The sequence below is a fragment of the Triplophysa rosa genome, linkage group LG5 (assembly GCF_024868665.1).
Source record: "Triplophysa rosa linkage group LG5, Trosa_1v2, whole genome shotgun sequence".
NCBI lineage: Eukaryota > Metazoa > Chordata > Actinopteri > Cypriniformes > Nemacheilidae > Triplophysa > Triplophysa rosa.
The window spans coordinates 17,733,051-17,748,010 of NC_079894.1; the positions used below are offsets into that span (position 1 = coordinate 17,733,051).

At 42.5% G+C, this 14,960-nt stretch overlaps 1 protein-coding gene across 1 annotated transcript in view; it reads right to left on the bottom strand.

Moving 5' to 3' along the window:
* Positions 1-122: 122 nt before the first annotated feature.
* The window catches only part of tmie (transmembrane inner ear), a 29,771-nt gene continuing 14,933 nt past the window's right edge, over positions 123-14,960 (bottom strand). Inside the window, exon 4 of the mRNA XM_057334354.1 lies at positions 123-593. Coding sequence (XP_057190337.1) covers positions 277-593 — 317 coding nt within the window. The 3' untranslated portion in view covers positions 123-276. The remainder of the gene's footprint in view (positions 594-14,960) is intronic.

The window sequence follows — 14,960 nt, forward strand, 5'->3', positions numbered from 1 at the left end:
AAACATGCAAGAACAACTACATCCACAATTAAGAATGAAACATTTATTGTATATTTACAAGTTGCAATAAAACAAATGTAAATACAGATGTTAATCTACAATATAATACAAAAACCTGTCAGTAAATAATGGCTAAAGTTTAAAGTTTAGCACACGTCATTAAAGGAATAGTCTACCCAGAAATGAACATTTTTGTTTTTCCTCATGTCACTCCAAACACGAAACAACCAAATCTTTATATCAGGGCAAACTATCCCTTTTAGGTTGACTGAATGTTTACTTTTTTGCAGGCTTTTTGGCACTGCTCTTGGCTCCGCCTGCTTTGCTTTCTTTTTCCTCTCCTTTTTCTCCACCTCCCTTTTTACTTTTCCCTCCCTCTGTTGCTTCTTTCTTTGACACTCCTTTATCTCCTTTCTCTCCCTTCTCTCCTTTCTTTTTCGTGGTTTCGTCTTTTTCATCCTCCTTCCCTTCTTTCCCATCTTTTGCACCTTTGCCTTCTTTTTTGCCTTCCTTGTCTTTCTTTTTGGCGGCCTTTTCCCCGTCAACCTTTCCCGCGACGGTCGGCACTTCCTCCTTCGCCTCAAGCTTAACCGCTAAACCAAAAAAAAATGGAGCCATATTAGAATCGTCAACAGTAATGATTAGTTTTTAATTCATTTACGAATTATTGTGAAATATTAAATACATAGTCATGGGAAATTAACGGCTTGTCACAGATGGTATCCATACATTTCCACTTGTGTATTTACTTTTACATGCATTCTTTTAGCAGACAAGCTTTTATCCACTTTAATGATCTGTGCCAACATTGAAATTAAACTCAATTGTCTCCACCCTTCTGATGCACACTCAACATATTGAACACAGAAGAAGAAAAGGACTCAGAATAGAACAGACAGCACAATGATATCATTTAATCATTTTTACATTGATCAGATTGATCAAGTGCAGCCCTGTACAACACACACATACTGTATTTTTTCTGCCGAACTCTCAAGCTATATGAGTGCTCATTGCCCAATCTGAAATAACACGGATCCACAGTGAAAGAATGATCATTTTACATGCAGTCAAAGATTATAGTTTAAGAGACCTTTTCTAAACACGTTTTGCATTGTTGACCTGCTTCAGCTACACGTACATAAAATATATAACGGAATAATATTGTTCTACTAAATGTAAAATGTGAGATTTCAGTGATTGTGCTTTAAGATAAGCCAAAGAAAGTTTAACAAAGTCTTTTTTTTCTCACTCAAATCAAGCAAATGTGTGTTTACAGAGATGGGCCGTCCAAGAGAAGGGACAGTGTTGAGATTGTCTGAATCTTTCTGTGGCTGCCCTGAATTCCATCAAACATTTTTATGGGAAAACGTTCCAACTGTAATATTTTCCCTCCCTCACGTTTGCCCTGTGCACACAATCTCCTCCTGTGAGGGGCCAATCTTACCATGATTTATACCATGTGCAAGATGTGTGAGACACATGATGCTGTGAAAGAATAATATTTTTGTAATGTTTAATAACATGCATTTATAAGAGATGATAATATCATCATGTTTAATGCTAATCTGTGCTTTAGCGCTGGTTAGACGACGTAATGAACATGTGGATGATTAAAATCTTCTGAAAAGCAGTTCTACTCATCAAAGAGATCTTTCCAGATCACAAAGATTTTTCCGCAAAGTGACAAACAGTGTCAAAACATAAAAACGTCTTCATCTTTCGAATTCAGAGCATCGCCCACTGAGAACCCACATGCTGACATAAGCTTTTAATAACGTTCTGTCTGTCATAACAGTGACAGAATGCAGTGTGATGGGTCATAAAATCTGTAATTTACTGTCGTTGCAGATTTCTTCATTCAGCGGTTATTAACACAGCAGCTGCCCGGAACAACAGATAACTGTGAAATGTCACAGTCCTGAGTTCATGCATCAAAAATAGAGCATACCTGAACATAAAAGAGAATGGAAATGGAAAATCCATATATTATATAGACAATACAGACAATATGGAAAATATCACATGAAAGAAGGGAAAGAAAGCAGCTAAGTATAAATCGTGCATTCTCAGCACAGGTTTGTAAACGTATATCATTCTAACAAAAGTTTGAATCCCATGAAATATGTAAAAACCATTAACATTTCAGCATTTGGCAAATTAACTTTCGGTAGATCTCTGCAAAGAATCTGTAACTGTTGAATAGTTTTTAAATACAACAATGAAATATTAAAATGACTATAAATTAAATATAAAATAAATTGTTATATTATAACCACCAAACCCAGACCAGAAGTTAACTTCGGGCCAGCGAGTGCATCCGATGAAACCGTCTATAGATTTCTAAATAAAAAATATGTTTTAAAAATAAAGCATATGGTTAAGACCATTTGTTTTTTTGCATAATTTTTTTTAAAATGATGAATTTCCTGAAATGCTTTCATTATTGGGATAAAAACAAACAATTCTGATATACTCCTTATTTGGGGAAAAATAGTTATGATGTATGGTTGTGTCCTTTCAATAACATTAGTTATCTATTCACCTTATTTTTTTTATTGAATTGAACAAGAAACAACATACATCTTCCAAAAAGTGTAGATTCTACTGTGTTCAAAAGCAACAGACACAAAGGTTAAAGACAGAGCAAGTTGTTATCTGCCAAGCTATCATAGCTATCCAGACCCAGAGAATAGCAGGTGGGTTATTCATGTGTGTGTGTGTGTGTGTGTGCGCGTGTGTGTGTGTGTGTGTGTGTTCATGTTTGTATATCCCGTTGGGGACCTATACCTGAATGCACACCAACTCATGGGGACTCGTGTCACCCACTGTAAAAATAAAAGGTGCCTCAAATATCCTGTTGTGTACTCAAAGAACCTTAAACCTTATTTTAAGTGCTTCAAAGCTCCTTTTCTCATAATAGGGTTATTGGTGGAACCATCTATAGTCTTTGTGGTTCTTCCAGGAACCTAGGAGATTCTTGAATAACCCCACATTCAGTTGTGAAGTTCTGGAGTCACCTTTTCACTACACTGGGACCTCAAAGTGCTTTGCGGGTTATTGAAGGAACTCACATTCTAAAAAAGGGTTCTTGTAAGATCTGTAAACTTGTAAGTGGTTCCTGGAGAATCTCTCTTGTACAAGACAGTATCTCTAGAGGAACCCCCAAAAATTCTGCATGAAATGGGGATTTTTAGACTGATCATTTTGATGCTTTATAAGAATAGGCCAAAGTTTGGTTTGTGGTCCCTGCTATGTGAACAAACATTTTAAAATCATGCACATGATTAGAAAAGGCTAAATGTTATTTTGAAAATTTTCAGCAAGCTTTTAATTCTTTTATATTTATTAATATTGATATTATATTAATTGGAGACAAAACTATCATTCAATAACTATTCAGTCCATAAGATCCTAAATCACTGAAATCTTTTGAAAATGTAATGTTGTTGTGTTTTCCATTCGAACAAACTGCAGCTGCTCTGTGTTTATTGTGCAGTCTCGCCCTCCACAGTACTGTGGCGCTGTTGGCCCAGTGTCGCAGCGTCAAGGCATGTGTCATGTGGCGCTTTCGTTAGTAATATGTGTGTTTAACTTTTTCCAGCTCTGCGCAGACCGATCACCTTATGACAAAACGCATACGGCATTAGAATAGCATCTCTAAAGCATACAGAGCAGTCAGTTCACAAATAGCTCTCACTGTGCTTTGATGTCATACGCCGTTCCGTCTGCGATCAAACATCTGACTGGCATGCACGAGGTGTACGAGTTTTCAGCGGTGTCCTCTCGCGCCACAGGCGGGAATTCAAAATAACGGATGGCAACAACCTCTCGACTGTCCCATTGGAGGTAAGTAAAGTAAAAATATATAAATAACTGAAATATATTAACTATATACTATTTATACAAATGTGTACTGACACGTCTGACACGTCTAATTGTATGGCCGTTTTTGGCTGTTTAAACCGTTTACTTATTTTATACAGTGTAGACAGCGCTTGTTTTAGCCGAGATGCTAACGAATATAAGTTAAGATGAAGCTTGTGGGGCTAACGTTAAATTGGTGTTAAATGACAAACAATGACTTTTAGCCACTTTTAGCTATTATGTTCACTTTTAGTGAATGTATAGCTCTTTTTTTCTTGTTGTTTGTGTTGAATGGTTTCCCCACCCATGTTACATAAATTGCCTGTAATTAAATATTTTTTATCATATTCAGTTCTGTTTTTATCCTTTTTCCTCAGAATTTTCAGTATTTTCCAGTTGAGTAGACAAAAAAGTAAGTATTATATTTATTATGATATTTTTATTGTTATGTTATTTGTTATATTTGCACATGTAAAAACACTCACTGACTAGGGTTGTCACGGTACCATAAACATGTCTTACGATACTATACCAGCTGAAGTATCTCGATACCAAGTAGTATCACGATGCTGTGCCATATAATAATTCAAATCTATACACAAAAACACAGATTTAGATTGAACATTTTGTATTTACTATAGTAAACTGTATTATACTTTGCACTAGAATATGTTGTTGTATTAACTGTAGTAATTTGATAAATTGTAGCAAATACATTTACATTTAGTCATTTGTAAATACTGTAGTATACTTAAATATTTACTATGATAAGACTCAAAAACACTAGTATCTATGAGTTTTAGTAGTTTACTGTAGTAAATACTAAAGTACACTAGATCATTTTTCACGTAGGAACTAATTCAAATGTTGGACAAATTTAATTGATACAGCAGTCTTTATAAAGGGAAATATTAGGCTTACTTTAAATGCAGAACTAAAACGGCCAGTAGGTGGCGTCAATTTTCCACTGAGTTAGTGAATCATTTAACCAACTCGTTCAAATCGCCAATTTGAATCATCAACTCGCCCGAGACATTTAAAACACACATTCATTTAGGAGATAAACACCGCAAAAAGGCAGATGTAAGTGTTCAAATAAATATTAATGCGCATATGCAACATTAACTACGGTACTACGATACTACCGGTATTTTGAAGCTTTAGCATCGCGATGCTACCGTAGCACCGGAACACCGTGCAACCCTATCACTGACAATGAAAAAATCGGAATAAAGTGGATTGTTGATATAAATAGCCTACTGTACTCCTTAACCATAGACCAAAGCAGTGACTAACAGGCATTGTAATATTTTGTTTATTGTTACATTTGTAAACCAATTTGTGATGTGCTAAATGATTAAATGTAATGTTTTGAGACGTTATCTTAATCCCTCTTTTTTGTATCCATGTCTTATTCCCAGGGACACCCAAGGCCAACAGACCCAGCTCCAGCCCGCCCTGATGCTCATCCTTGCACTGCCTGGGACACCTAAGGCCAACAGCCACAGCTCCTGTTCTCTTTTTGCCATAAATACATATCTACTTTAGCAATACAAAATTGTGAAATGCACTATAGAAATTATTTTGACTTTGGATCCTCACACCACCTGGTAATAGCAGGAAACCCATTTGGAGAGAACAGCATTGTTTTTTTCTTGCTCGCAAGGATTTGCTTTTTGGCAAATTACAAACCCGATTCCAAAAAAGTTGGGACACTGTACAAATTGTGAATAAAAACAGAATGCAATGATGTGGAAGTTTCAAATTTCAATATTTTATTCAGAATACAACATAGATGACATATCAAATGTTTAAACTGAGAGAATGTATCATTTTAAGGGAAAAATAAGTTGATTTTAAATTTCATGGCATCAACACATCTCAAAAAAGTTGGGACAAGGCCATGTTTACCACTGTGTGGCATCCCCTCTTCTTTTTATAACAGTCTGCAAACGTCTGGGGACTGAGGAGACAAGTTGCTCAAGTTTAGGAATAGGAATGTTGTCCCATTCTTGTCTAATACAGGCTTCTAGTTGCTCGACTGTCTTAGGTCTTCTTTGTCGCATCTTCCTCTTTATGATGCGCCAAATGTTTTCTATGGGTGAAAGATCTGGACTGCAGGCTGGCCATTTCAGTACCCGGATCCTTCTTCTACGCAGCCATGATGTTGTAATTGATGCAGTATGTGGTCTGGCATTGTCATGTTGGAAAATGCAAGGTCTTCCCTGAAAGAGACGACGTCTGGATGGGAGCATATGTTGTTCTAGAACTTGGATATACCTTTCAGCATTGATGGTGCCTTTTCAGATGTGTAAGCTGCCCATGCCACACGCACTCATGCAACCCCATACCATCAGAGATGCAGGCTTCTGAACTGAGCGCTGATAACAACTTGGGTTGTCCTTGTCCTCTTTAGTCCGGATGACACGGCGTCCCAGTTTTCCAAAAAGAACTTCAAATTTTGATTCGTCTGACCACAGAACAGTTTTCCACTTTGCCACAGTCCATTTTAAATGAGCCTTGGCCCAGAGAAAACACCTGCGCTTCTGGACCATGTTTAGATATGGCTTCTTTTTTGACCTATAGAGTTTTAGCCAGCAACGGCGAATGGCACGGTGGATTGTGTTCACCGACAATGTTTTCTGGAAGTATTTCTGAGCCCATGTTGTTATTTCCATTACAGTAGCATTCCTGTATGTGATGCAGTGCCGTCTAAGGGCCCGAAGATCACGGGCATCCAGTATGGTTTTCCGGCCTTGACCCTTACGCACATAGATTGTTCCAGATTCTCTGAATCTTTGGATGATATTATGCACTGTAGATGATGATAACTTCAAACTCTTTGCAATTTTTCTCTGAGAAACTCCTTTCTGATATTGCTCCACTATTTTTCGCCGCAGCATTGGGGGAATTGGTGATCCTCTGCCCATCTTGACTTCTGAGAGACACTGCCACTCTGAGAGGCTCTTTTTATACCCAATCATGTTGCCAATTGACCTAATAAGTTGCAAATTGGTCCTCCAGCTGTTCCTTATATGTATATTTAACTTTTCCGGCCTCTTATTGCTACCTGTCCCAACTTTTTTGGAATGTGTAGCTCTCATGAAATCCAAAATGAGCCAATATTTGGCATGACATTTCAAAATGTCTCACTTTCAACATTTGATATGTTATCTATATTCTATTGTGAATAAAATATAAGTTTATGAGATTCGTAAATTATTGCATTCTTTTTTATTCACAATTTGTACAGTGTCCCAACTTTTTTGGAATCGGGTTTGTAAACTGAAATGGTGCCTTGAAGCACCCAAGATGGTTCCAGACCATTTTAATAAAAGGGATCCCCAAGAAGCCTTGAGGGTTCCTCAGAGAACCGTCCTTCGTGAAGCGGTGCCTTAAGTTTCCCCTGAGGGTTCCGCCGGTGTGGCAATGTGAAGAACCCCAAATGGTTCCTCAAAGAACCTTTCATTTTTACAGTGTGGGGACCAAAATTGAGGTCCCCATGGGCAAAAAAGCTTATAAATTGTACAGAACAATATTTTTTTTAAATCTAAAAATGCAAAAAGTGTTCTATGATCTTTAGGTTTAGGGATAGGGTTAGGGATAGGGGATAGAATATACAGTTTGTACAGTATACAACTCATTACGCCTATGGAGTGTCCTCACGGCGATAATAAACCAGACGTGTGTGCGTGCGTGCGTGTGTGCGATTCGCTTGAAACCACTGCACTCAAAGAATAACTTTCTTTTTCTTTAACGTGCTTGCTGTACAGGCCTGAGCTTAATCTTCTTAATGTGTTACTGCAACAGTTTTAATGCCCAATATACATTGACAGCACAAATAACATACTCAGTGATTTCCAATTCGCAATTGATGGCTGTGAGTCTTTCTGAGACATCTCGCTCTGTTTCTCTTTACAGTGTTCTGCCTGAAACTAGTCATGCTTCAGTAATTTATTAAAGGCGTGGAAGGAAAACTGAGAATGCAGTAGGCCTATAAGAGCTACAAAAGCAGGTGTGTAATTGCTCACTTTTGTTAGTTTAAAGGTTTTGTAAGACGGGATTTGGAGGATTTGGACGTAATGTTTAATTCTAGGAAAGGTCCCTTTTTTAAATTGCATTCACATGGATACAATACACATGGATACTTTGTTGAAGTCTATAGAATACTGGATTATTGAAAATTATAGATATATGTTATGAGATTAGTTAAACATGTTTAATGAAATAAAATGTAACAGCATTGCACAAATTCCAAATTTAAACCGTTTTATTTTTTGGACCACAAAAATGTCATGGGTCATATACATCACCTGAAAGCTGAATAAATAAGCTTTCCATTGATGTATGGTTTACATAGGACAATATTTGGCAGAGATGCAACTATTTGAAAATCTGGAATCTGAGGGTGCAAAAAACAGATTTGTTTTAACGTTCTCTATTGCCTGACCGCTGTAATGATGTTATGGAGAGTATATTAACCAGAAAGCAGAAATTCTAAGCTTTACTTTGATACCAAACTTGAGTGGATAATTCCCAAAGAGCGGGCAGCAGCGAGCAAAGTTTAGGCGTGTTTCCGTCCATTAGGCCTATTGTTTGCAGCATCCAAATATTCATATATTTGCGGTAGGAAATTTACAAAATATCTTCATGGAACATGATCATTACTTAATAAATGATCTTTGGCATTGAAGAAAAATCTATAATTACAAAAACCATACAATGTATTGCTGGCTATTGCTACAATATACCTGTGCTACCTATGACTGGTTTCGTGGTCCAGGGTCACAAATGTGTTACAATAGATTTTTAATTTATATTTAAAAAATTTGAGCTTTTAAGTGTGTGTACATAAAAATGTATGTACAGCTGTGGGAAAAAATAGAATTTTAACAATATAAAAATATTTTTGTTTTATTACTATTGCACGTGTTTAAGTAAAATGATCATTTTTGTTTCATTTTGTGAACTAGTGACAACATTTCTCCCAAATTCCAAATAAAAATGTTTTTTTATTTCCATTTATTTTACAGAAACTTGAAACGGGCCAAAACTGGTTAAAATAACAAAAACAATGCTGTGTTTGCAGATCTTGAACACTGCAAAGAAAACAAGTTCATGTCCATGTTTAAACAACACAATATGTTTTCACATATATTTTTGGATCAGTTAAAAAATTTCAATTTAATGTAATAAGCCTGATTTTTTTTCGCATTCTATAGTTGATTTTATGTCACTCCTGAGGTTTGTTTCTGTTGAAATCCAACACACATTGGACTGGAATTGCCACAATAAATGCATAAATGCTGATTAAATGCAAAACTGATGTGGACTCAAAATTTATTCATGGTCATATTTTTTCAAGATTTAGAAATACAGTATATATACTGGCAGTGGCAACCATAGTAAAAGCCGAAAGAATAATTCCTTATGTAGCCAACTATACTTAGACCAGTTGTTCAAAATAGGAAATAAGTATCACTAAATCATACGACTCCATATGGAAAAACCGCTGTCTGGAGCGCTGCTTTAATTTAACGTTTGATCACGAGACGTGGGTCTTTCGATTGCAAACCATACAATCAGACCATGATATTTCTAAATTTCACCGGTGACCTAATTAATCCAGCTGCAGCCGCGGTGGAAACCCACTGACATTATTTGCATAGCTGCCTGAAAAATGCACGTGTCCACAGAATGAAGCCACAAGTGTATAATGCGTTCCATCTAAAAACACAAGGAACCAGGATTCCAGCAGCGCCTGATGAGGGACGCTTACTGTGCTAAATGGTCTCCCTGGTATCTGGGAGAGTCTCATTAGAATGCCATTAGCACTAATGATGAATATAATTAATTCAGGGCTTGTTTGGAGAAGTACAAGCCCCAGTGGGTTTGTTTGTTTCAAACAGGCCATATTTTCACTGGCACGGTGTGTGCACGGACTCTTCTACATTTCGCTCATGTGTGCAAAATAATGAAACGTTAATGCTGAGCTGAGCTCCATAGATTGTTGCATCTCATGCATATCAGAGTTTGCTCAGAGAGTTACGCAGCAAATAGGACAGTCTCCCTTCTTTTTACAGTCTGTAAGATAATGCTTTATCAACCAGGAGCCTGTTACGATAATGAGGCTATAAATATTCCTCAGACCTATAATGTGATGGTTCAGCAATTTGGAAGATTTCAACCTCACAAACCATATTTTTGATGGATGGATGGATGGATGGATGGATGTAGACCTCGTGTCTATTAGCTCTAACTTAATCTAAGATGGCTTTTTTGCTTTCTGAAGCAAATACAAAAATAAATTGGTTTATGCATGGGACTACTCTTCTTTCTCAGGAAGCACACAGACTGATGATAATGTATAGCTTGAATGTACTGTAAGTCACTGTGAACATATATTGACACAACACTTGCACAACCATGGAACATCGATATACAGTCTTATAGAGATACAAGGTTAATGCAGAGTTTACAAGGTTAATGGTTTATTCAGGAAACACACATAGAGAGAAACACATAGAATTAAAGTAGAAAGTGGAAAGACTTCAGTTCAAAGTCAACATGAAAAAGCTTTCTCAGTTGTACTCCCATGATGTAACATACTGTATAAGTGAAAAAAGCGTTTTCAAAAAGAAAACAATGCCAAATGGGACTTTATTTTTTCCTTTACATGAAAACTAAACGGCAGATGGTTGTAATAGAACAAAGGACTGGTTCCCTTTCTGTCGGTCTCTCGACGTTGTGTCGAGCCGACAGATGGGGTTCGCTCTTGAGAACCCATCAACTTCTGACTAGTTTAGAAAAGGCCAATGAAATTGGCGAATGAAATTTGCATGCCGGACTCCGCCCCAGGATATCCGGGTATAAAAGGGAGACGGCTGCTGCATTCATTCACCTTTTGTTCTTCGGAGCCTTCACACTGATCGACTTCGAGACTTCAATCTCTACGCCGAATTACTGCTGGAATCTTATGACGTGGTGCAGCGAACGGTCCCTTCCTGCAGCGACTTTCCCCTGGGCGTCTCGGCAGTTCCAGAAGTGTTCGAGTTTTTTCTCTAAAAGAGCAAATTTCTCCAGCGTGGCATGTCCCGCTGTTCTCCTGGGTGCAACACACTCATCGAGTAGGGGGACGGACACGATGTCTGCTTCCAGTATGCTGGGGCAGATGTTGTGGATACGTCCTGCCCGGTTGATGATTCAGACGTTGCGTCACAGGTGGCTGTGTTCCCACAGGACTCAGCCACCACCTCGTCTGCTCCCTGTTCCGTGACGGCAGGGCTACGGCCCTGCCGCCCGCTACGGCAAGCAGCGAGGGTGACATGAGGATTACTGTGAGCGTTAATCCGCCAGCCACTGGCTCACGGACTGTTCACACCTCGTCTCGCTCGTCTGACCGTTCCCCAAGAGACGGTCCCACCGTCTTGTTCCTCAACCATGTATTCAGAAATGGTGCGTGATAATGATGAGATGTCCCTTGCAGCATCGGGGGGTGACGTACTGCCATCCGACTTTGGCGATTCCTCGGAGCTCCCTCCCTCGGGGGGTTGTGCCCAGGAAGAAGCGGACGTCGAAATGTCAGCCATGCTTTCCCGGGCCACTGTGAGCGTTGGTTGCAGTGCCTGCACTGCCTATCCCAGCGCTCGCGGCTGGTTACATGGTGCCTCAGGTTTGAGCGCGGCTCCAAGCCGCGCCCGCCCCCAGTGCCGTGTTTACCGGAAGTGCATGAGGAACTTAGTAAGACCCGGAACGCCCCTTTCCGGCACGTTCACGTCAAACAAGTTCTCTAGGCAGCTAGAGGATACGTCGATGTCCCCCAGGTGGAGTATGCCGCCACGGTGCACTCGTGCCCGCAGGCGGCGGCCACCTGGGGGGCTCGACCTAGACTCCCGTCTAAAGCATGTAGGGTCTCGGCATCTCGGGTGTCGATAGCTTATATTGCTGCGGGCCAAGCTGCTTCCTTTCTCCACGCTATGGCTCCTGCCAGGCCAAGGCGTTGAGAGAGCTCCACAAGGGTAAGACCGAACCAGCGCTTATGCAGGAACTCCGCGCCGCCACCGACCTCGCTCTATGGGCAACCAAGGTGACCGCGCGGGCCCTGGGTCGGGCGATGTCCAAACTTGTGGTCCATGAGAGACACTTCTGGCTGAACCTTGCACAGATGAGTAACGCCGAGAAGGTCCGCTTTCTCGACGCACCCATCTCGCAAGGGGGGGGGGCTGTTTGGTGATACTGTCGAGCCGTAGTTCTCGACAGTAAAGAAGCAGACAGAGAATATCAAGCATATCCTCCCTCGCCGCGCCTCGGCCGTCGAGTCCCGTGCACCGTCTGCTTCCCAGCAGCTCTGGTCCTCTTCGACACCCTCCGGCTCTGGCGCCCCCCACTCAGGCGGCCCCCCCAGAAGGGACATCGAAGAGGAGACCATCAGAAAGCAGAAGTGGCCCTCATGGGAAGACCCCAGGAAGATCGAGAATACTATCGGGCCCGACCCCAGCCATTCCATCGCTGGGTGGTCGATCCGGGATGGTTCCTGCCCCGTCCCAACAGCCCACTCTCTTAAGAGTTTCCCCTCTCTCTGGGTGTTTATCACAGCCGCTCTCACCCTCTACACGATGGTGTTCGGCAACTCGACGTTGCGTCACGGCGAGACCCAATGTCGAGGATAATCAGTAGCCCTCAGCACTCTCGATCGACAGTGCGTTGTGCTACATCATCGCCAGGCAGGTAAGCAGCAGAGCCGATCTCCTCCCCGGGGGCCTCCCCACGGCAAGGGATCCGCACTGCTCGCCATCGAACCACCCCCTGGGAGGTCGATGAAGCAGATCATACCCCTAGCCCCTGTCTCGGTCCCTGGGAGGCTGACTAGAGCCCCCAAACCTGGCTACGGGATACGATCCGTCTCGGCTACGCGATACAACTCACCAGACGCCCGCTCAAGTTCAGGACATCCTCTCAACCTCAGTCAGAGGTTAGGATGCTCCTGTGCTTCGGGCCAGGGTCACACCCCTCTTGCAAGCGATCGTGCTCGTCCCTCTAGCCGGGATGTTCAGCGGGTTTTGCAGCCCGTACTTCATCGTCCCCAAAAGGGGGGTTGCTAGATCTGCGTACCCTGAACAGGCACCTACTCAAGCTGCCGTTCAGGATGCTTATGCAGAAGCACATCCTGGCGTCTAACAGATGTCAAGATTGGTTCATGGCAATCGACCTGAAGGACGCTTACTGTCATGTCTCTCTTTCGAGGGCGGGCATATCAGTATGCCGCCTCATCCGCGCTCCGTACCCTCTTGCGACCTAGGTGACCCTTCGAGCCCCTTGGAGCTACCGCTCTTTCTCACCTCACGATAAAGACGGCTCTCCTGATGGCACTCACCTCCAAGAGGGTAGGGGACCTACAAGCACCCTCCGTGTCCACAGATTGCCTAGAACTCGGGCCCGGTGATTCTCACGTTATCCTGAGACCCTGGCCCGGCTACGTGCCCAAAGTTCCCACCACTCCCCCTAGAGACCAGGTGGTGAACCTGCAGGCGCTCCCCACTGGGGAGGAAGACCCAACCCATCCGTGTTGTGTCCAGCACGCAGAGCTTCAGAAGTTCTGAGCAGCTCTTTGTCTGTTTTGGAGGTCAGCAGAAGGGGAGGCTGTCTCCAAACAGAGGCTGGCGCACTGGATCGTGGATGCCGTTGCTACGGCATACCAATCTCAAGATCGCCCCTGCCCATTAGGAGTGAGGCACACTCCTCATGGGCACTGGCTCAGGATGCCTCTCTGGCAGACATCTGCAGAGCTGCTGGTTGGGCTATGCCCAACACCTTCGTGAGGTTCTACAACCTACGCGTGGAACCGGTGTCAGCCCGCGTCCTGCAGGGCAACATGTAGGACCGGCAGCCGGAAGGGCGTACGCCTGCGAAAGCCCTTCCCCCCTTCCTTAGGGGCGTCAGCGGCTATTTCCGTCTCCATTCTTTCCCCACTGGGTAAAGAACAGGTGTTCCATCCATCACTAAGCACCTTCCTGGGGGCAGGCTGGGCAGAGCAGCCCTGCCCCCTTAGGCTGGGGAACAGTTGAGTTATCTACCACATAGCTCTAACCGGACCTAGTGCTCCAGACGTGGTAACCCCCCCACCATGGGCGGTTCTGTCTGATGTATCCTCATGAATGGTTCCCAACTCGGCAACCCATGACCTCCCTAGGTGGACCTCCACCCTGCGGTTAACTCCTTCAGCCCGCACATTTTCCCATGAGTTCTCCCCTGATGGTGAGACCATGTGGTGTCTCCACTAATTCCTCCCGATGGCAGGATAGTGGTCTCTGTAGCGTTTTTCCCCCGGGGGGGATTAATGCTTACCCAGTGGCCCTTACGGTGCCGGGCGGCTTCTCGCTGTTAGAGAATCAAGGCCACCTTTTCCTAAAAAGCTCTGGGACCCCCTACCTCTCCACTGGATGGTTACAATTTCGCGCTAGCGCTCACGTCTCACTTGCCCAGGCCAGTCAGTGTCGCGCCACTAGAGATTGTGACACGGTACAGTGCTGTGGCATTTTCCATAGGAACCCCATCTATCGGCTCGACACAACGTCGAGAGACAGACAGAAAGGGAACGTCTTGGTTACGGATGTAACCTCAGTTCCCTGATGGAGGGAACAAGACGTTGTGTCCTTCTTGCCACAACGCTGGCCGCAGCGGTCGAGGGATACTCAGGCTCCCCAGACCAAAAGGTGAATGAATGCAGCACGCCTTCTCCCTTTTATACCCAGATATCCGGGGGCGGAGTCCGGCATGCAAATTTCATTTGCCAATTTCATTGGCCTTTTCTAAAATAGTCAGAAGTTGATAGGTTCTCAAGAGCGAACCCCATCTGTCGGCTCGACACAACGTCTCGTTCCCTCCATCAGGGAACTGAGGTTACATCCGTAACCAAGATGTTATGTCAGCCAAAATGAAAGGTTGTGTAAAAGGGGAAGTATAATATACTTTGAACTTTTTTTACTTTTTAACATTACAACCATCATTAATACTACATTTATACTTTGAGGACAATCATTCACGCACTGTTAAAACATGCATGATAATATAAAGACCACAAATGCACATTAGTT